This window comes from Athalia rosae, chromosome 1 (assembly GCF_917208135.1).
Source record: "Athalia rosae chromosome 1, iyAthRosa1.1, whole genome shotgun sequence".
Taxonomy (NCBI): Eukaryota; Metazoa; Arthropoda; class Insecta; order Hymenoptera; family Athaliidae; genus Athalia; species Athalia rosae.
Genome location: NC_064026.1, coordinates 11,150,328 through 11,172,152, shown reverse-complemented (window position 1 = coordinate 11,172,152; position 21,825 = coordinate 11,150,328). Strand labels below are relative to the sequence as shown.

Genomic DNA, 21,825 nt, shown 5'->3' with positions numbered 1-21,825 from the left:
CATTCTAATTTTATTATTCACTGATTCTTATTATCACTGAGCATCACTGTCCTTATTATTCAGACATGGTCGGGGTTGAACCAGGTTTATATTCTTGTATACCTATAGCCAACCACCTGTGCATACACGCTTTTCTACACAAGTATTGGTATCTGCTAACGTACTAGTGACATAAGGGTGGAAATCTGTAAAGGGAGGGGCTGGCCGAAAATGGCTGTCACACTTAGGGCAAGATTTCTAAAAGAGGACAATTGACTGACGACTGTCTTCCAGCTCAAGAAATGGACACTATTAAATACAGAAACTGTAACAGTAAGCCGATCAATAATTAATATGTTATTGTTAAAAGGTGATCCCAGTGCATTGTTGATACCACCCTCAGATTTGACATCACTGAACTGTGCTCAAAGGTAGATTTACTACAATTATAGTCACACATGAACGTGGAATAATACATTTTTACAAGGAATTGCCTGTTACTAATATAACGAGATAATGCTGAACCCAATAATTTTTCGTATGGCTAAGCAAAAGCCTTGTGAAATCAACGTCAGTTGGATTGATTAGGGGTGATAGAAAAAATACTGCCATATCGTAAACAAGGAAAGATGCATGCCTCTTCTTTGCAATTTTTTTTCCTTTTGTTGTTTGCTGCTTTTGGCAACAACTATGTTGCGTGTACACCAGATGCTGAAAAGACAGGAAGCAGTAGTAAAATACAACTCAGGGCACCGTATTTACCATGGCGACTTGTCATTTGCCTGACGCAACCACAAAATCCATTAAAAACGACTATTCAAAAAGCATGGGACGAGGCAAGACTGGATTCATCTCAAGGCAAAATGGAAGTTTCCTACGTTGAAGTGATGCTGCCCACCAGCACCGATTCTTTATCATATTCATTGACGCTTTTGGATAAGTTTTGTACAGCTATAGAAGGTGGTCGAACCATTCTAAGCCTTGTAATAGGAGGAGGACCTTCGGCAAGATTTTTGATGAAGGCTGCAACGTCTTTAAATATTCCAACTTTATGGCTACCATCATCTCATCGAGATTTCCTGCGTCAGGTTAGTACTATCGCCTTCATGACGACTCACATGATTAATTCTTTGGTTCCTAATCGCTCAATTTTCTATCGGTTTTTTTAATTGAAAATTATGTTCATAGGGAAGAAATGAGAAGTTTGAGAGTCGTTTGGGCACTGGAGCAGAAGAAGTCGGTGCAGCGGCAGCAGCTCTAATGCATAAAGCGAACTGGCACGCATTCACACTTTTGATTGACATCACATTGCTTCCTATAAATCACTTACTCTTGGCTGATCTACCTATTCTCACACCAAGATCTGTGATTCATCTTCCAGCAAATGATCAAACTCTAAAAACAAGACTCCGCCGTGTCGCAGAAGGAGGCAGCAGTGGGGGTGTCCTGGTTATGGCCTGTGATTTGAACACCGCTCGAAGAGTCATTTCTGCAGCCAGCAAGTATGGAATGCTTGCAGGAAGATTTTTATGGCTCTGGCTAGACCTCAAAATGGAATTGAAACCAAATGAACCAAGCTTGTCTATTTCGAACATCGCTCATAATGCACGCTCTACAGTGAATTTAAATATTGATAACCTGAGACATACGGATTTTAACGCAGATTTTGAATTAAAGGAGGAAATTCATTTGCATACGCTGCCGAATTTGGCAAATGACATACATCGACTGCAAGAATACAGATGGCGGGAGGAACCACCCCTTATAAAGCGTAAGGAAAGGGGTACAAGAGCAAAGGAGCATGAAGATATTAAGGTGGATGATAAAGAATTGAATTCAAAAGTGCCAATGCCTGTGGGAATGCTTGCATTGAGATCAAGTAATATGAAAATCACAACTGGTGATACAGTTCTGACAAGAATGTTGAGAGAAGCTTCTGAGGCATTAGACCATACAATTTATGAGACCCGTCAAGGATTAGCCCGTATTCGGGATACTCAATTGAAAGAATACTTTGTCCCCTCATGTTTTGCTCGTCATGATGCCAAGTTCCTATCTAATGAGGAAAGAGAAAATGTTTCAGCCCTCCTAACAAAGAGGTTGAGAAAATCCATGCGTCAAATTTCTAAGGACAAGTCAGAGTTCCACCTTTTGAACTTGCAACCTGTAATCACTCCAGGTAATAAGACTCAGCTAAAATGGACCAAGGTGGGTACTATCAAGGGCGGAGGGAAAGATGTTCGACTTGACACTATAATCTGGCCCGGAGGAGGGATAATACCTGCCTACCTGGATCAAGTCGGAGTTGGGGATGGGATTCCTGCATATCGAATTGTAACTGCACTCTCTCCACCATTCGCAATGGCAACAAGCTTACAAGAAGGTTTATGTCTAAGGGGTATAGCTTGCCGGCATGGTAACTATACCATGTGTTGCTACGGACTTAGTATGGACTTGTTATCTTTAGTAGCACGAGAGCTGGGATTCCGTTTCGAATTGTATGTCGCCCAAGATGGTCTATTTGGGAGTCGAATTGGAATGAGTGACAAGTGGAATGGAATTGTGGGTGAACTGATGTCAGGCAAGGCTCAGTTAGCATTTGCCCCATTGAGTGTTTCAGCAAAAAGAGCAGAGGTGGTGGATTTTACATCACCCTATTTCTTCAGTGGGGTCAGTTTCCTCGCAGCACCTCAAATCAGTACAGAGATCCCATTGCTAGCATTTTTGCTGCCGTTCAGTACCGAACTATGGATCGCAGTTTTTACATCGCTCAACATCACAGCAATGGCTGTTGCTGTTTATGAATGGTTCAGCCCTTTTGGACTCAACCCATGGGGCAGGCAACGCAGCAAAAACTTTTCCATCGCATCTGCTCTTTGGGTAATGTGGGGTCTTCTCTGCGGGCATCTGGTCGCTTTCAAAGCCCCAAAATCTTGGCCGAATAAATTTTTGATCAACGTTTGGGGTGGATTTTCTGTCATCTTTGTCGCATCTTACACTGCTAACATTGCGGCCCTCATCGCGGGACTCTTTTTTCATTCAGCTGTTAGAAACTACCACGATCGCAGTGTGAGTAATCATCTTTATCTACGTATGATTTCCGCAAATACTATGCTAATAACAATGATGTCTGGTCACAGTTATTGTCGCAGAGAGTCGGAGCTCCCCGAGCATCGGCAGCGGAATATTACGTGCAGCGTGCAAATAAAATATTATGGTCACACATGGCTCGTTACTCATTGTCAGATGTGGCAGAGGGGGTTGAAAAATTGAGGAATGGTACTCTGGACATTCTCATAGCGGATACGCCAATTTTGGATTATTATCGAGCTACAGATAATGGCTGTAGATTGCAAAAGATTGGCGATACGATTAACGAGGATACCTATGCGGTAGCATTGTCCAAAGGCCATCCACTGAAGGAGAGTATTTCTAGAGCGATAGCAAATTATACCAGCAATGGTCTGCTTGATATTTTGCAGGAGAAGTGGTATGGAGGCTTGCCCTGTATCCGTGGTAGTGAAAGAATGGACAGTGGGCTTGACCCTGAGGTGAGAGGGCAGCCACGACCACTTGGCGTAGCTTCTGTTGCAGGAGTGTTTTGTCTTTTGGGACTAGGCGTTGTTCTCGGAGCCATAATTTTAGCGGGAGAGCACCTCTTCTATAGATACACTTTACCAAGGCTGAGACATAGGCCCAGAAGTTCAATCTGGCGTAGCAGAAACGTGATGTTCTTTTCCCAGAAGCTATACAGATTTATCAATTGTGTTGAATTGGTATCGCCCCACCATGCAGCTCGGGAATTGGTACATACCCTGAGACAAGGACAAATTACATCTTTGTTCCAGAAGAGTGTAAAGCGGGTGAGTTGTCCTGTTCCCATAGATTTATGATAATTATTCAGTGTACAAGGTTCCCATGTTCCAGAAGGAACACGAGCAGCGTCGACGACGGAAAAGTAAAGCCCAGTTCTTTGAGATGATACAGGAGATACGTAGGTAAGAAGTTAGGTATTATACTGAATTCCAGATGCAACAATTTCTGTAGAGATTTCTTAACGTAAGATTTCCAAGTTGAAACTTGGCGTAGACCCAATGTAGCTAACAATATCTCATGTGATGCAGGGTTCAACAAGAAGAAAAAACCGAAACCGAGCCCAAGGATGCGGAGTCGCGGCGCATCACAAAGAAAGAAGAAAGAACTGGCAAAGGAAGAGAAAGAAGCCGCAGCAAAAGCCCTTTAATGCCCAGAAGTCCGAAACGAACTGAGAAATGTAGAAGTTCTACGAATTTATCAAGTTCGCGATTGGGGCTGTCTCCCATTAGCCTTGAAGCACCAATGAGACCGATGGAATTTACATTGAGCAACACGAACCTCCGTGCAAGAAGTCCTCTAGAAACAGTTGGTCGAAGGCTAAGCCACGGAGATGGTGGGTCCCCACCTCCTAGACTCGGATCACATTTGGGTGGAAGTGCAAATCTAAGGCCTCAGGCACCAGTGAGAGGAGATTCCCTTGGAGGGGGGGCCACGACTCCCAGATATTCCCGAAGTCCGGCAAAAAGAGGTCAATCATTCCCTGTATTTGCTACTCTTCGTCCACCACCTTCGGGAGGGCATCAGAGGTCCAAGAGTCCCTTGCTATCGCCGAACAGCGAATTAACTTCTGCCATTGGTAGAAAGTTATCCAGAGAGTGGGGTTCCAGTAACATTGATCTGAGGATTTCATCCGTCGCAGAAGTGGTTTCCGGAATAGAAAAAGCTCCGGAGCAAGAGACAACACTTATCATAGAGCAGTCGGCTCCCGACAAAAAGCTGCCGGAGATACCCGGAACAAAAAAACCAGTAAGACGAGCACGTAGTCATGAGAATCGAGAGACTGCCAAGCACTCGATAGACATGCCATCACCAAGACTGAACGTCCAGCCTGTAGTAGGAGGTCGATCGGTGAGTGAACGCACCAAAAAGCAACTTGAGTCTGAATTAAAAGCAATTTTGAGTGCCAGGGCTCATCACCGCGACTTACATCCTCCTTGATAGGCTTCGAGCTCTTGTCGTACGCACTTGAAAGCACAAAGCTTAGAAGCTTCCTGCCTTTGAGGGGCTTCGATTGATTTAAGCAATATCAGAATAATAGGTCAATTTGTAGAGGAAACTGAAAAAATAAAAATAAAAATAACGACATTCTTAAAAACTAGACAGCCTTGGTGGACCTTATAACCAGGAGGTGCTTCATGATGGAGATCACCTCTGTTTGTTCATTCGTTGTTACGTACATTGATAATTTAGGTAACATTACATTAAAAAGTGCTATAAAATTTAGTAGAGATGTCCTAATAAGTGAAGTAACACGATATATTAATATTAAGATATTTTCTTGTTGGCGTTTTAATTCTATATTTACCGCTGGCCCGGGTGAGTCTCTCTTTCGATTGCAATGGAAATAAATGTTGTCTACTGCGGTATTTCTCAACTTGATATTGGCTTTATGGTTGGAATTTTACGAGAGTGAATCATCGTACAATGATCGCAATCAAAATAACGTCTCAAGGTACCCTAAATCCAGAAGTTGAGAGGTACCGATTTAACGGATTTTAATGAATTGAACTAAATACTGCCACTTTAATTAAACTTGTGATTGTGGAAGGAGGGGCTCGCATATAAGGCTCTAGGCATGTAACGACCACAAACCACTCGTGCACAAATATTTCTGATAATTTCTGCGCCAATTAATTGTTGACGAAAACAAAAGAAATTAAGAACATCATCCCAGAGAAATTGTAACTTCATTTTAATCACAAGTATTCTAGTATAAAATTCTCAGATACTTTACATAGCATCTAGTGAGTATAAAATATTTCTCTAAGTGATCTGGTATTAACCATTTGACGACCAAATAACGTCAAAGCCAAATCATTACTAATTTTTGAAGAATAATGAGTAAACAATTTATCTCTACGATCTGATGATAAATCGCTTTGTGATCTGACAAAAATGACATTTATTTACTCCTACTATCTAATCTTAGACTATTAGAGTGAATGCATGGGACTAAATTAAAAAAATTAATTTTAAATGATTCATAAGCGAGGCCTTAGGAGTAGTCGTATCCGCCCAATACTTTACTTACTAGCGTTATTGTATTTGAAAATTTCACTATATTATATTATAGAATATTTAGATATTTAGTTGGACTGTTTATCGTTAGAAAGACTATAATTATACTTATTAACAAACTCTCGAAAGTCGTAATCACTAGGTTCCTACAGATATACCATCGATGCAAGTTTGCCCTCATGCAGCATAGGGAGAACGCAGGGTGATGCTAGGAATTAAAAAAACACGCGCCGGAATTTCGGACAGGTGATTATTAAAGAGGTCATTGTCTGCACTACTTTATTATTTTTGAGTCGTTTCCATATCTGCGCTGGGATAAAAAAAATTAGAACGGTCACACTTTTCCCAACAACCAAAATCTGAAAAGCAGCAAATTTTAAATATATGTATAGATACATAGAAGAAAAAAAGCAGTTAGAATAATTGAAAAAAAAACTAAATCGAAATAAATAAAAATTAAACAAATATATTAGTAACGATAACGATAATGATAACGATAACAATAATAATAATAGTATTATTAGTAATGATGATAAGAATAATATTGTTGATATACTACTGCACTGTCGAACTCGAAAATTGAATTCTTACAGTAGATGAGGAATTAACAATTGATATTGCAATTTATTAAAGAGTGATCAAAATACAAATAATAGGGGGCCAGTCTAGAGTCACCCGAGCCTAAGGAAATCAAACATAGACTTACTAAACTAATCTTAGCTGTAATATACTTAAGCAGGTGGGATCAATCTGTGATTTAGCTACATACGTCGCTAATCTTCTATCCTTTTTAAATCAGGTGAAAGACGAAGAACAACTTCGCACCGATTTTGAAAAAAACCCTTCTCTGTTCCTCGTGGTAAATAGTTGGCTTAAAAATTATTCTGAATCAAAGGTTGGTCTCCCGGCTGACTTTGTCGTGCGCTAGCAAGTCTTTGCCTTCTTACGGTGTCTAGTGAATTGAAATTAATTTACAATTTTCGAACCAAACTTGATTCTATCCGGTTTTTGATTATCTGGAGTGGTGGGGGGCCAGAGGGGGAATTAAATCAGTTGCCAAATTATTTCATTCGATTCAAATGAATCATTTGACGGAGTAGTACGTATGTACAATATGAGGGGTTGCACATGGAATTCTATTGTTTTCAAATTTCGATTACAAATTAATTTGGACTTGTTGGCGTATGCTCATCAGGTTAGGTTCCTTGTGACCTACCTCGTCTCTCTTGTTACGCCTACTACTACACTGTTATTGTTGATGAAAACTCCATATTATTATAAAATAAATATTATATTGTCTCAAGTTTGAGACTATATATTGAATCATCCTATTTGCTCCTTTTTATTATAATCTCATGTGATTAATCCTGTCCCAACAAAAACGATGTGACAATAACAAGCGTTGCGATGATAGAAATCAGATTATTTGTCGCAAATAATTATTACTCTTAATTCGTATGGATTAATGTTAATGACTCACACATACATTTCATCGTGCTAATTTATTACCAATAAACATCGCATGTTGATGAGTTAGTCGTTGTAGAATCTGCAGCATAATCTTCGTCTACACCTCGATTCTTTCTGCTGTACGGATCAGTGTGGATGGATGATAAAATCTTTTGTTTTACGTTGAATTGTAATTCTCATAAACTACACCATCAACATTAATCAGTTAATGCGAGTGCGTAAAAAGCGCCGTTGAAATTCTTATGAGGCGACAATGTAACTTATAAGCTGGAAGAGTGAGCGAAATGAGTTCAGGAAAAATGAAAGAGAAAAGAATTACTTATCATTGTGTACTTGATACGCCTAGCAGAGCTTTTCGCAGCGATCTTCGACTCCCCTTGATAGAACGCAGTGTCAGAATGACTTTCAATAAATAAACTTACGACAGCCTGGCTCTGGCCTGGCCGCAGTCATTCGGCAAAGTCGTTGATCTTTCGTTGATCATTGGAATTTTGATCTGCCAGCGAAATAAAATATCAGTGATCGGTTGATAATATCGTGCTATCCTTAATTGTGGTGTGGATCCGTACGTCATTTATTCATCTTGTTTTACCTCGATGTAATATAGTCTAAAAATACGAACATATTTTACCCTTCTACGCGATATACAACGTATGTTTCAACTACATATTTAAATGAATGACAGTGGAAAGGCGGTCGAAGATAACTACATATTTAAATTAGCAAGTCATCCTATGCCGAAATTTGACCCCTCAGGTGTTCAACAGCCACACGCGATGATGGTCAACAACGTACCCGTAACTTAAAATTATTTGAGATTTTTAATACGTATTATTTTACTTAGAAATATGCTTTTTATTTCCTCCTTTCGATACCCATATGTGCGTCGTGCAAATTTTTAGATAAAGTTGTGCGCGTCTTTTACGAAACGTCGTGTCAATTTATACTACTGCAATTTATAGTGTACCGTTAATACAAAACATACTCATTTAAATGTAAATGAGACGTTCTTGTAAATAACCAATAATGTACAGAAGTTGAATGTCACGGGCTGTATACACATTGTTGGGCATGCTCGACGGTTAGTTGGAAAATTGTTTCTTCTTGTACAATACTCATATGATATTAATACAATAAATTAAACTGTAGGCTGCTGGAACTGTGAGCGTTATTTTAAATGCTTAGGTGTTTCTAATTGTGTGTGTGGTTTCATAACCTCAAAGAATATAAGAATTACTTCAACGGTTTTTAGTCACGAGGTAAATACTTCATAGTTATAAACACCTTGTTCTTACTCGTCTGAAAAACTCAAAATATACCAGCGTTACGTTTTAATCGACTGTAATCGTTTTTTTATCTTCCAACTTTTAAACATATTGCATTGTTAAATTTCAAAGTTTATCTAAGGTTTAATTATTGTTTAATACCTTTCCTATTCAACGTTATCTCCGATGTAAAATTAAATAAAATAATTCTACCTCTAGCTCGGTAACTTATTATTTTTTTTTTCTTTTTCTCTACATAATTTTCTGGGTACAAATTATTTGATTAACTACAAAACCATGTATGAACTGAATTATTATGTTATCTCTATTTATAATAGATGACTGGTAAAATGTTTTTCTTTAAGTCAGTTTAAATTCAGAACGAGTTAGCTCAGTATTACGCCGATGGGTAACTTGTGAAGTCTATTGCGTTCTCATTGATATCTCCCGCTAGGGATTATAATTTATAATTTTCATGCCAAAATGAATCGACTTGTCTGCTATTACTACAAGAAATAGTTTGGCTTATATTGATTGATCTCTTTTCCAAACAAAGTTGACGATATCGGGATGGATGGAGAAGAAGATTATTCAGAAATGGAAGGAACCAAATGTAGCAGTTATTTTTCTTCATTCGGTAAAAATTGTGGTGCTGCAGCTGCTCCCTCAGAGGAAAAGGAATCTACTGTGACCCTCGGTAATGAAAAACATGGAGACCTCGGAGATATGACTTTTTGCATGGCTAATTATATAAAAGAAGCTATGAAAATGATGTTCATGATGCGTAGTCATCATATGCTTACCGACGTTGTCCTGGAAGTGGGACAAGAATTATTCCATGCACATAAAGTCATTTTGGCTGCAGCAAGTCCTTATTTTAAGGTATCATTTTATATTTATCTTTCAATCGTGCTTAAGTATTTCAAGCAAATTGTAATCTTCTCGTATCGATCATCGCCCATCATAGAAATTCTTCATTAATTTATCAAGCATCTAAACTGTGTGTGGAAAAGTATCTACCCCGATGTAAAATTTTAGTATCTTGGACTTTGCAATTTATTTGCTTTTCCATTTGTCATTGATTCTTACAAAACTTTGGATCACGATTTGCATATGCACTCCGACAACTAAATTTTCGATTACTCCGAATTTTAGGCAATGTTTACAGGAGGTCTCAAAGAAAGTGAAATGACCAGAGTAAACCTACAAGGAGTTTGCCCAACAGCAATGGCTCGACTTTTGTATTTTATGTACACGGGCCAGATCAGAGTCACTGAGGTAACGGTGTGCTCTTTATTACCTGCAGCGACGATGTTCCAGGTATGATATACCTAGGTAAATGTTTCATACTACACACTTAGCAACTCGTATGTTGCGACAAATAATATGGCTCTCGTAACATCTTTCCTTTATTAAAATCTTTTGAGCTTTTAACTGTAACGTATATGTTGGGTTTCAGGTCAGTAATGTCATAGATGCATGTTGCGTGTTCCTCGAGAGACAATTAGATCCAACGAATGCAATCGGTATTGCAAATTTTGCAGAACAGCATGGCTGCCACGATTTGCATCACAAGGCCAATCAATTCATCGTCCAGCACTTCAACAGGATTTGTCAAGAAGAGGAATTCTTACAACTTTCTGCGATTCAGTTGATAAGCCTCATTCGAAAGGACGAGTTAAACGTTCAAGAAGAGCGAGAAGTGTACAATGCCGTGTTGAAATGGGTGAAATATAACGAAGAATCACGTGGTATCAAGATGGAACACATACTGCAGGCTGTTCGCTGTCAGTACTTGACGCCAAGTTTTCTCCGGGAACAAATGAAGAATTGTGATGTTCTAAAAAAAGTGCCTGCCTGCCGCGAATATTTAGCACAAATTTTCAAAGACTTGACTTTACATAAAAAACCAGTTGTTAAAGAAAGAACCCCTAACACACCAAGAGTAATTTACATTGCGGGGGGATTTCTTAGGCACTCATTAGACGTCCTAGAAGGATACAATGCCGATGACAAAATCTGGAGCCAACATGCAAGATTGACTGTACCTCGTTCCGGGCTCGGAGGAGCATTTTTGAAGGGCATGTTCTATGCCGTTGGTGGTAGAAATAATTCGCCAGGAAGCAGGTGAGCGATCGAAAATAAATCAGTTCCAATGGCTGTCAATATTTATGGTATTCTGGATCATTCGAATGAGATTATCTTCTATATTTCAGATACGACAGCGACTGGGTGGACAGATATAATCCAGTTCTCGATCAATGGAGACCATGCAATCCCATGTCAGTACCAAGGAATAGGGTGGGAGTTGCAGTAATGGATGGCGTGTTATATGCCGTAGGGGGCAGTGCTGGTGCAGAATACCACAACAGCGTCGAATGTTATGATACAGAACAAGATATTTGGACCAGCGTTGAACCGATGCACACTAAACGATTGGGAGTTGGAGTTGCCGTCGTCAATCGGTAGGAGAACGAATTCTGACAAATTTTTGCTCGTTTAATCGAGTCCTGGACTAAATTGTACATTATCCGATCCACAGATTGCTATATGCTATCGGAGGATTCGACGGTGAACACAGATTAAGTTCGGTTGAATGTTACCATCCAGAAAACGATGAGTGGACCATGGTATCTCCTATGCATTGTAGCCGCTCTGGGTCTGGAGTAGCAAGTCTCGGGCAGTACATTTATGTAGTGGGAGGGTATGACGGTACCCGACAACTTAGTTCGGTGGAACGTTATGACACAGAACGCGATACTTGGGAGTATGTTAGCAGAGTTTCAGTCGCACGAAGTGCTTTAAGTGTCACCGTACTTGATGGAAAACTCTATGCTATGGGTAAGCAGGGTATACACTGTTTTGTCAATCTCATGCACTCTTTTGGTTCTCATTGTTAAGTCTACCATTCTTTTTTTTTCTGTATAGGAGGCTATGACGGACAGAACTTCTTGAGTATAGTAGAAATATACGATCCGGCTAAAGACCAATGGGAACAAGGAAAGCCAATGACGTCTGGTAGATCCGGTCATGCAAGTGCAGTTTCTTATCACCAGTGTCCATTGCATTGCGAACATTTAGAGCACCATATTGGCTCAGGTGGGACCCCAGCAAAACGTTGATATTTTGTGTTAAATACTGTGACCTGGTGATGTGAAGCAACTTATTTATTTGTAAATGAAGTGTTGTATTATTATGTACAGAAAAAAGACTACGTTGAGATTTCTCCTGATAGAACTAGCAGTCAATCTATTGGGAGTACACAGTGTGTAAGTCAATTATTTGAAGATATATTTTTTTTCAATTTAAAGCTTCGAATTAACCGTGTACGAGTTAGTAAAGATAGACTGGAGACTTGAATTTATTTTCATATACATATACATAGTATTATACATGTATAGTTTAACGGTGAATTCATTAGGTAGGACGATCTTCATTACTTGAGCTAATATGAGAAAACCTAAACAATAACATAATATCTACTGACAAAAACTTAACTAAATCTCATCGAATGGTCAACTTGCACCATTTTTAGGAGATTTTAACCCTGAAGCTGTACACGCAGTAATAGCTCTGAATTCACTGGCAATGTTGATACGGATAAAGAATCACACAGATGAATTAAATAACCTGAATCTACAGTTTTAAGGAAAATGCTACCGCCTTTCTATTGTTTGTCAAAATGCCAATTTCAGATCAGACCTAATTTTTGAAATTAAACCAGTTTTATCAAGCACAAGCCTAAAACGTAGTCAAACCTAAAAAAAACGAAAAAAATAACAGAAACAGCGTTACAGTTCTAAAAATGTTGCATCTCGAGTATAAAAATCACCTAATTACGTGCCCCATGTGTCTAGGAAAAGGTAATATGATGAGTAATATTTTATTCAGTCGTTTCATTATCTGCTTACTATAGGCTACTGCAACGAGGACAAATCTAAGTTCTTATTTGGATTTGGAAAGCCAGCCTCAGTTTCAGCTAAGTGCTCGCTGCGACTACCAAATATTAATTTTGAAAATAAAAATTTCGGAAGACGTTCATCTAGTCACGGGTCTGAATTTCCTACCATAGAAGGTAGTACGGGTGATGTACACCTACCGATAGTACTTCCTAGGTGAATGAAATTGCCCTGGATGACAGCCTTCAGTTTGACAACATTTATATTCAAATAATATAGTTTGCTGTGCTCGTTTGTAACGTTGATGAAAATTTTTTTTTGTACACAAAATTCAGCAAGACTAACTTCAATAAAAAGTCCATGGCATATCCTGGTGGTGATAACTCAAAAATCCAGGAATATCGTCCGTTACCTGTACCTTTCAAATATGAAAGACCGCAAGATGTGTTGAAACTAGCATTGTTAAAGTTGAAGCAAAATCAATGGGAGAGTACTGTGCAAGCACTTATGAAAATTGCAGAAATGTCAAGGTATCATCCGGAAATGATAGATCCTAACATGCCAATTATCAATAGGAGTATATGTAGGTTTGTGCTAATTTTTTAGATTGTTAAAAAAAAACAATTTTCCAGTTTTAGGCTAAATAATGTAACAAGAAATATCCCTTTTAAAGCTTACTAAAAAATATAAGGTCCAACATAGTGAAAACTGCTTGCCAAGTGGCAAAAGAAATGTTTCTAACGATGCAATGTACTCAGAGGCCTGAGTTTGATGAGCTAGTTGGTATGCTTCTGCAGAAAACAGCAGATACAAATATGTTAATACGGCAAAATGCTAACAGTGCATTGGATGCCATGGTTGATTCTGTGTCTTCTTCACACTGCGTGAGAGTTCTATCCAGTACTTGGGGTGCAGGGTGAATAGTAGATGATACTCTTTAATTTATAATAGAAATATTTTGGTTTTAACTCAGCAGTTCCTACAATAATTCAATTATTCCAGGCACAAAAATCCCTCAGTACGTGCTACGGTCAGTCGTTTGTTGAATTATATTGTTACCATCACTGGAGTCACCACACTTTTATCGGCATCGGTGGCAAAAGATACACGTACTAGAATATTTGCAACGAGTGCAAGATTTTTAGTCGACAGCAATTCTGAGACTAGGTTGAGTCTCAAATAATTTGAAAAATCGTCCCTTTCCAGTTGTCATAAATCGTCAGATAATTCAGAGATGTCCATTTAATATGACTTTTTCAGGGGATATGCAAGAACGTTGATTAAACTTCTCATGGGCCACGACAATTTTGAAAATCAATTCAACCGAGAAGTCGATCATAAATTGATAGAAAAAGTCAAGAAAGAATTGATGGCATTGAAATATTCTACGCCGAGCAATTCTCATATGAAATGATGATGTTATGAAATTCAGTAAATTGAATGATGAACACTGTGAAACTCATTTTCCTTAAACTTTTTGTAATCCGCACTCATCATCTCCCCAAGGCCCTGAAGACGCCTAATGGTATGCAATCGACGTTACACCATCCCAGATTTATTCTCTATTTTTTTCCGATTTTAAAGAATATTTTTCATGCGGCCCTGGGCGGCCGCGGGCCCCTAAAATTAATTGTACGGCACTATTTTTAGACTCCACTCCCAAAGAGTCACGTGACCGGTCTTCAGAATACAGCTAGCGCCATGTGACGGAATTTTCGTGAACTAAAATTCCAGGTTTCTTGCCCCTTGACGTCAGGCCATGTATTGCGGGTCGGAGATGTATTGCGTTGACTGATAAGCAATCTTCAGTCATCGTGTAATCATCAGCCAACGTGTATTGCAGATGATGCGGGTGTATCTATCATCAGGCGCTCCAAGAAAACGTCAAAACTTCTACGTTTTGGCGTTGGAGAAAAGTCAATACTATCCAGTTGTGGCTCTGAGAAATGACAAAACTTTTGCCGTTTTGCTCCAGGAGAAGTGTCAATACTTTTCAGTTTTGACTCGGAGAAATGACAAAACTTTTGCGGTTTTGTTCTAGAGAAGGGTCAATACTATTCAGTTTTGGCTCGGAGAAATGACAAAACTTTTGCCGTTTTGCAATACATCTCCAACCCGCAATACATGGCCTGACGTCAAGGGGCAAGAAACCTGGAATTTTAGTTCACGAAAATTCCGCCACATAGCGCTAGTTGTATTCTGAAGACCGGTCACGTGACTCTTTGGGGGTGGAGTCTAAAAATAGTGCCGTACAATTAATTTTAGGGGCCCGTAGCCACCCAGGGCCGCTGAAAAATATTTTTAAAAATCGGAAAAAAATCGGAAAAAATTGGGAATAAATTTGGGATGGTATAACTTCGATTGCATACCATTAGGCGTCTTCAGGGCCTTGAGGAGATGTGCTAATTGTAAAATTGATTCAAAAATCGAAAGAAATGAGACAAAAAATGGGAAAAAATTAGGAATAAATTTGGAACAAAGCTGTGGTGGTGTCCTTGAGTTGCTTATCAGGTGAGGCAGGGGAAGATGCGGTAATTGAAAAATCGGAAAATAGGGAATAATTCTGGAATGATGTTGACACAAATAGATATTTGTTGTTGACGCTAAATAAGTTGGAATATTCGAATTGTCTTGCGTTGACGCGGGAGCGTCGAAGGTGGTGGAGTTATACGCGACGCGACGCGAGTGCAAAGGCTCCTAAAGCAGCAACCACCACTTAACTTCGTCATCTCTACTTCAGGATGGTGACAGTATTGGACATTTGGTTGATTTGACAGCTGCGAGAAAAGTGGGTTGAGTTAGCGAGGTTAAGGATGGCTCACTGTCACTTTTTATTGCTGAGTGGTTTATTTGGGAGTAACTGTATGTTACTGACCGCATGATGGCTTAGAAATGTTAGATATGCCACCTCATTTACAAAGAGCGGGTCTGAGAACCATGAAATTCGGCTGAAAGTATGAATATCCAAATATTGCGATGAAATCTCTGTACAGGTTAGCTGTATTGTGCCTTGCCTTCGCTGGCCTGATATTGCTGCTCAATTTCACAACAAATTCTTTTAACAAACTGCCCAATGCCCATTTTAAAAGTGCCATTCCTTCCGAAAATCTCAAACCGATACTTGGCAATGAACGAGAAGTTGTGATATGCGTTGTAGCTTGTGGAGATCGGTTGAGTGAATCGCTAACGATGCTTAAATCTGCTCTGGTATTTGCCAAGCGACCTTTGAAATTCATAGTTATTTCCGACAACGATCTCATCCCGGCCTTCAATGAAAAATTAACAGAATGGATAATCATGTCCAACAAAACATTCAACTTTGCTGTTAAGCCCATTACTTTCCCAGAACAAAGCGACGTGAGAATGTGGAAGAAACTGTTCAAGCCTTGCGCAGCACAGAGATTATTTTTACCTGTGAGTCTATATGCAACAATCTGTCACGCCAAAGGAAATGAATGAAAAAAATATTTGTTGAACTCAGCAAGAATGTGATTACAAAATTTTGATCAATTTCAAGATTGCAAAATCAATGGCATTGTCATCAAAATTTTATTATTCTGTTGATATCTGCTGTCTTTGCTATTTCATAAGTGTGAAATGTATTTGTTACTACATCATGTTTGGAGACTGAAATTGATTATTCAACAAAAGAGGTATTTCTAAATTAATCACTCTAATTCCAGACCCTGCTGAATGACACCGATGCAGTCTTATACGTGGATACAGACACCTTATTTCTTGCTCCGCCAGAACTGATATGGGATGAGTTTAAAAAAATGAATTCCAGCCAGCTTGCGGCTCTCAGTCCTGAGCACGAAGATCCCAACACTGGGTGGTATAATAGATTTGCAAAGCACCCATATTATGGAAAATTGGGGGTGAACTCTGGAATAATGCTAATGAATTTAACCAGAATGAGAGAATTCAGGTGGGCGGACTACGTAATTCCTATACACAAGGAATATCGCCTGAAAATAACTTGGGGAGACCAGGATATTATAAACATAATATTCTACTACCACCCGGAACGGCTCTACATCTATCCTTGTCGATACAACTATAGACCAGATCATTGCATGTATATGTCTGTTTGTACCGAGGCAGAAAAGAAAGGCGCCTTGGTTCTACATGGCTCTAGAGGAACCTTTCATTCAGAAAAACAACCTCCATTTAAAGCTGTTTTTCGTGCAATGGAAGAGTATCAGCTAGACACAGATCCTTTTGAAAACTTCTTAATCCCAATGAAAAATTACCTCACCCTAGATGACAGATCTAACTGTGGAAAAGTGTGGAAAGTCTTTGTACTTCAGCCAGAATTGCATCTTGATCCCAGATCGAGGTCATAGACTCGATTTCAAATTACTGAAGAACGCAATTCGCGCCTCATGAAAGTTGAACGAATCTCAAGTAATAAGTTTGCTAATATGCAATTAATTATGCAGTGAAATTTTTTAAAACATATTTACAAAGAACTTTACAACCAAATTTAAGTACCGTTTAAATTATTGTTCTAATCCTCCAAAACTCTTCTCAAAGTAAAGGGACCCAGTATTACGAAACACAAAGTTCAAATTTACCCAGCTGACTTTTTATATTGTAACATACACCTAGACGTATTATGTATACATATGATTAACTGTTATACAGTATAATAAGTATATTGTAAGAATTATTTAATTAGCAATGATTATCAATAAAGTATCGATAACTAGGGAAAGACGTTGAATCTAATGTTTGCATGCGTAATTTCGTATATTGCATTAATTATCTACGCTTACAAATTCACTTTCTTCCCTGAGATATAAAATTCACAGTTGAATGGAATAAATTGGAATACAGGTTTTTTAAGTTATCATGAGGGCGTGCTGAAACAGGAGTAACGGACCGTTAAAATGTGCTAATTATGACGGTGGAATCCGAGTTGGAGGGGGGAAACGAGTTTTAGTGGTGGGGTAAAATCGTCAGGTGTTACGCTCCTGAGGGCCACGATGGCAAATGATTCTGTTGAACAAAGTGCGCTGTTTTACGCGCCAGAAGCCCAACGAGTGCTGTTTAATTAAATTTAAACGATGTAACCGTACGAAATCAAGTCAAAGTAAAGCTCTAGTTATATCGAAGTACGTGGAAAACAATCAAATTATATTCAAACGTAACAGGGCTATACTATATCAAATGGTTACGTGATACAGTTGATTATACCTATGTATAGGCATACGCGCGTACGCGTAAAAATAGCGGCTGAAATTGTGCTGTTAAAAAAATATATGTATATGTTATTAAAAACAGACTACAATGCACGTGTCCATCGATAACAGATGGGGCACATTTTTTTGAACTTGGAATCAAATTTGATTAGTGTGTTTGAAAGTGTTATAATTTCGATAAATTATATTTTTACGTCAGCACAACAATCGAGATCCGCAATGATAATGTTAAAGTTAGATAAGCCTCGGGCATATTTCTCCTAATCTCTAAAGAACGATAAAGAGAACTTGACGAGATAAAAGGCTAGTCCCGTTTTACGATACTCAACGAAAGGTACAATACCTGTTACCTTATGATATTAACATTACTTCACCGTATGGGAAACGGTATGAAAATTTCGCAAAACTATCTAAAGTCAATATTTGATTGTTGAGCTACGTCCGACTACGCAATTAAAACGTCACACATTTTTAGTTAAACTTGTTAAATATCTATACGAATGTTTCGTGATTGTACAAGGTAGAGTAGCACACTGCATTGCATGATCTAGTGACGTGTCATCGATCTCGACCTTTTGGATCACGCTGCTACACGTTTAGTTCCATAAATCGACAATAAAAAAGAAAATATCAATCAGGAAAAAAATATTTTTCCTTTAAAAATCCTAACGAAAGGACATTTAAGATTTAACTGTGGATAATATCACCACCGCAGCGGCGACTTGAGTGCTTTATTATATTAACTGTTATCGAGTTTTAATAATCTCGAAAAAATGCCATTATTCAAACCGAAGAATTCGGCCAGGTCACCAACTTATGATAAGACCAATAGTTCTCCGCAAATTTACGACGCTGGACATACGAATAGTGATGGAAATTCGACTAGTCCTGCAAACGGTAATTTGAATCGATCAAAATCTCAGGAACCACCAATGAGCCCCGTCGGGAGACCTCAATTGATATTTCACTGTCAATTGGCTCACGGAAGTCCAACTGGATTAATATCCGGGTTCAGCAACGTCAAGGAACTCTATCAAAAAATCGCGGAATGCTATGAAATCCCACCGTCCGAGGTACGAAGCATTTCTCTCATACTTTTCAGATTCATTTCAATCTATGCGAATGCTAGATATGTAATACTACCTCTACCCTCGACATGTAATATCAACGCATAATCTACGCTAGCATATAAGTTTATACAGACCGGACACAGGAAGCAGCGGTCACGGGCCAGAGCCCCTTTCCCCTCAATAATCCGGCGGATATGTCCACCCAGGAACTATTCATAAATATTTTAGATTTAACCACAGTAACGTAATTTTTTTACATATGGTTCTTCTTTCATAGAAAAGAATCTCAATCCAACTTTTTGTTTTTTACTATTTTAAAAAAAATACATGTCTCATTGAAATGTGATAATATTTTCAGATACTCTTTTGCACACTCAACACACACAAGGTGGATATGCTGAAATTATTAGGTGGTCAAATTGGCTTGGATGACTTTATTTTTGCACACAAGAAAGGCGAGTATCATAACAGGAGGAATGTTAATTTGATCATGTATAGGTGTCCAATTATGAGTCTTGACGGTATCAATATTTATATCTATAAGTATTATCAAACCTGATAATTGTATTACATTACAGTCTATGGGTACACTGGTGACCTGAGACGATTTTCCCACCTATGCAATACGAGGAAAAAATAATTATCATTTTATCTATGAAATTACAAGTGTATAGGTAGAACGGGAGAAATTTTTTCTCAATTATTGATAATCATAATGCCTACTTCTGCTTTACGATTTATTCATCGGTACTAATCCTAAGTGATTGCGACTATCGTAGTGTCTAATTATATAATTTAATAAATGCACGAGTCTAAGCTGTACTGATAGAATAATCAGACTCTAATTAACTTTACAGGTAGGCCTAAAGAAATAGAGCTTGTGAAAAATGACGATGCCTTGGGTCTAACGATAACAGATAATGGCGCAGGATATGCTTTCATTAAACGTATAAGAGAGGGATCAGTTATCGACAATGCTAAAGTCATTCAAGTTGGTGATCATATCGAAAAAATAAATGACGAGATTTTGGTTGGACGAAGACATTTCGAGGTGGCTAAATTGTTGAAAGAAATTCCCAAAGGAACCACGTTCACATTACGACTTATCGAGCCCCAGAAAAATGGATTTGGAAGTATTGGCCCTAGAGGAGACCCGAGAAAGGGAAAGAAACAGGTCTATGGTTCCGGAAAAGAAACCTTGAGGTTCAGAGCAGATGGAAGTGTCCAAATTGAAGAAGTGGTAGGCAACACAGATTTTCTATCTCCTAAAACTTTTATGATATTGATCGTATATAATTTCAACTGTTCCTCCTAAAGTCAGAGAAATTAGAATCAAATACCTTAATTGTTTACAGCCGGATGATTCGGCCACGTATGGTGTTGAGAAAATTAATGGATTGCTAGAGAGTTTCATGGGTATAAACGACAATGAACTGGGTATGTCTAATCCGGATATTGAAAGATAGTTTCCTCCATGTTCGGTATGATTTTGACATTAATATACCTTTCTAGCCACGCAAATTTGGGAATTAGCAGAAGGCAAAGATAATAGCATGGATTTTGCTGAAGCCATTGATAATTCTGATTTGGAAGTATTCGGTTTTACTGACGATTTTGTAATCGAATTGTGGGGAGCTGTAACCGATGCTAGAGCTGGTCGTCTACGATGATCATAGTTCACAGCATAACAGTACGATGAGTGACTGGATCGTTTTTTGATTCATGTGATCGTATGAATGTGAGTGTGGTGAATTCTGAGAAGATGGAGTCACACAGGGTATTATGCAATTAATTATGCAGGCTGCTTAGATTCACAGCTACTATTATTGATTTATTATTTGGTTTTATAATTAGTCGTTCAACATTTCGTTACATAACGTAACATCAACATCTGAAGTTGTTTTTGTATTTTACAAAAATGACGAGCATGGAGAGATTGAGGCGATCATGCATTTTGCAAATCATGCAAGAATGTTCCAAGCATCTGCATTATTATGCAGGTTGCAGTATAAGGCAGATGGTGTTTTTCATTTTGAGTTTTACAAAAAGATATATTTCCTCAGTATTCAAACAAATACTACAAACTATGAGATTAGAAGATAGTATTTATGGTATAAATATCCCACTCTTACAGGAATTATCATTCCAACGTAAAATATTTAGAATTTTGTATAGATTTGCAGTCTATGTATTAAATATTATTTTTTCAGTGAATTTATACATACATATTTAAACAGTTGACACATTGTAGAATTCATAACTTGGCAAATTAAGCGTTGTCACATATTGTAAAAGGATGGACTAATTGGTAATATTGTGTTTCTGGTGAAACTGTTAACATCCAGTAAATAGTGACCTCAAATTGACTTCAATTTTTTTGAATAAATTCGCTCTGATTTCCAACTTGCAGAGCACGAAAGTATGGGATCATAGGATAAACTAATCATTGATAGTTGTCATATTTGAACAAATAATTATTGTTGTATAGATAGTTATATAATTTATATAAAAGAAAGATATATTATGTATAAATCAGAGACATGTAATATAAGTCAGATTTTTTGTTTTACATAAGTACTCTGTGGTTTGTTGACCCGAATCGAGTAACTATACTATCGCTGCATAGTGAAGTTACTTGATTGCCAAATACTTGTTATCATTGTGTGATAAACGGTTTCTTAAAGGATTCAGATTAAATGATGATTGGAATCCTCTGTCCACATATACATAAACAGATACAGAAGTATATTCAATCCTGGGGTTCTGGTGTAGAAAAGCGGCCGGTTATGACTGCGTTGCGCTATTTGATAAAAACTTATGAGAA

The 21,825-nt window shown here is 38.2% G+C and overlaps 5 protein-coding genes and 1 long non-coding RNA gene across 10 annotated transcripts; 5 read left to right on the top strand and 1 right to left on the bottom strand.

Annotated features, from left to right (window-relative positions):
• Positions 1-46: 46 nt before the first annotated feature.
• Positions 47-6,408, top strand: LOC105687222. 3 transcript variants are annotated; one of them, XM_012402685.3, is made up of 5 exons: positions 47-1,067; positions 1,168-3,048; positions 3,120-3,842; positions 3,910-3,977; positions 4,104-6,408. In XM_012402685.3, the coding sequence occupies exons 1-5, from the start codon at positions 609-611 to the stop codon at positions 5,011-5,013; spliced, it is 4,041 nt and encodes a 1,346-aa protein (XP_012258108.2). In that variant the 5' UTR covers positions 47-608; the 3' UTR covers positions 5,014-6,408. The 3 variants fall into 3 exon arrangements, with proteins under 3 accessions (XP_012258108.2, XP_020708549.2, XP_012258107.2); XM_020852890.2 differs by having other exon boundaries at positions 3,892-3,977; XM_012402684.3 differs by having other exon boundaries at positions 48-1,067; positions 3,907-3,977.
• LOC125499710 lies at positions 6,359-8,124 on the bottom strand. Its single transcript, XR_007276677.1, has 2 exons — positions 7,986-8,124; positions 6,359-7,830 (listed from the first exon to the last, which is right to left on the bottom strand). It is a non-coding gene; the product is annotated as an uncharacterized LOC125499710 (long non-coding RNA).
• Positions 7,824-12,482, top strand: LOC105687193 (kelch-like ECH-associated protein 1B). 3 transcript variants are annotated; one of them, XM_012402635.3, is made up of 8 exons: positions 7,824-8,644; positions 8,713-8,822; positions 9,385-9,710; positions 9,984-10,148; positions 10,288-10,955; positions 11,045-11,293; positions 11,371-11,669; positions 11,757-12,482. In XM_012402635.3, exons 3-8 carry the CDS (start codon positions 9,399-9,401, stop codon positions 11,948-11,950), a joined length of 1,887 nt encoding a protein of 628 aa, XP_012258058.2. In that variant the 5' UTR covers positions 7,824-8,644; positions 8,713-8,822; positions 9,385-9,398; the 3' UTR covers positions 11,951-12,482. The 3 variants fall into 3 exon arrangements, with proteins under 3 accessions (XP_012258058.2, XP_012258057.2, XP_012258059.2); XM_012402634.3 differs by lacking the exon at positions 8,713-8,822; XM_012402636.3 differs by having other exon boundaries at positions 7,824-8,822.
• A 69-nt stretch (positions 12,483-12,551) lies between these two features.
• On the top strand, positions 12,552-14,185 carry LOC105687194. Its single transcript, XM_012402637.2, has 6 exons — positions 12,552-12,691; positions 12,745-12,943; positions 13,063-13,314; positions 13,401-13,643; positions 13,730-13,894; positions 13,988-14,185. Exons 1-6 carry the CDS (start codon positions 12,634-12,636, stop codon positions 14,139-14,141), a joined length of 1,071 nt encoding a protein of 356 aa, XP_012258060.2. The 5' UTR covers positions 12,552-12,633; the 3' UTR covers positions 14,142-14,185.
• Positions 14,186-15,255: 1,070 nt separating this feature from the next.
• Positions 15,256-17,444, top strand: LOC105687003 (glucoside xylosyltransferase 1). The gene is made up of 2 exons (XM_012402304.3): positions 15,256-16,141; positions 16,411-17,444. Exons 1-2 carry the CDS (start codon positions 15,704-15,706, stop codon positions 17,071-17,073), a joined length of 1,101 nt encoding a protein of 366 aa, XP_012257727.2. The 5' UTR covers positions 15,256-15,703; the 3' UTR covers positions 17,074-17,444.
• Positions 17,445-17,750: 306 nt separating this feature from the next.
• LOC105687113 (PDZ domain-containing protein GIPC3) lies at positions 17,751-21,687 on the top strand. Its single transcript, XM_012402495.3, has 5 exons — positions 17,751-19,004; positions 19,360-19,456; positions 19,859-20,241; positions 20,357-20,438; positions 20,514-21,687. Exons 1-5 carry the CDS (start codon positions 18,705-18,707, stop codon positions 20,669-20,671), a joined length of 1,020 nt encoding a protein of 339 aa, XP_012257918.1. The 5' UTR covers positions 17,751-18,704; the 3' UTR covers positions 20,672-21,687.
• Positions 21,688-21,825: the final 138 nt, after the last annotated feature.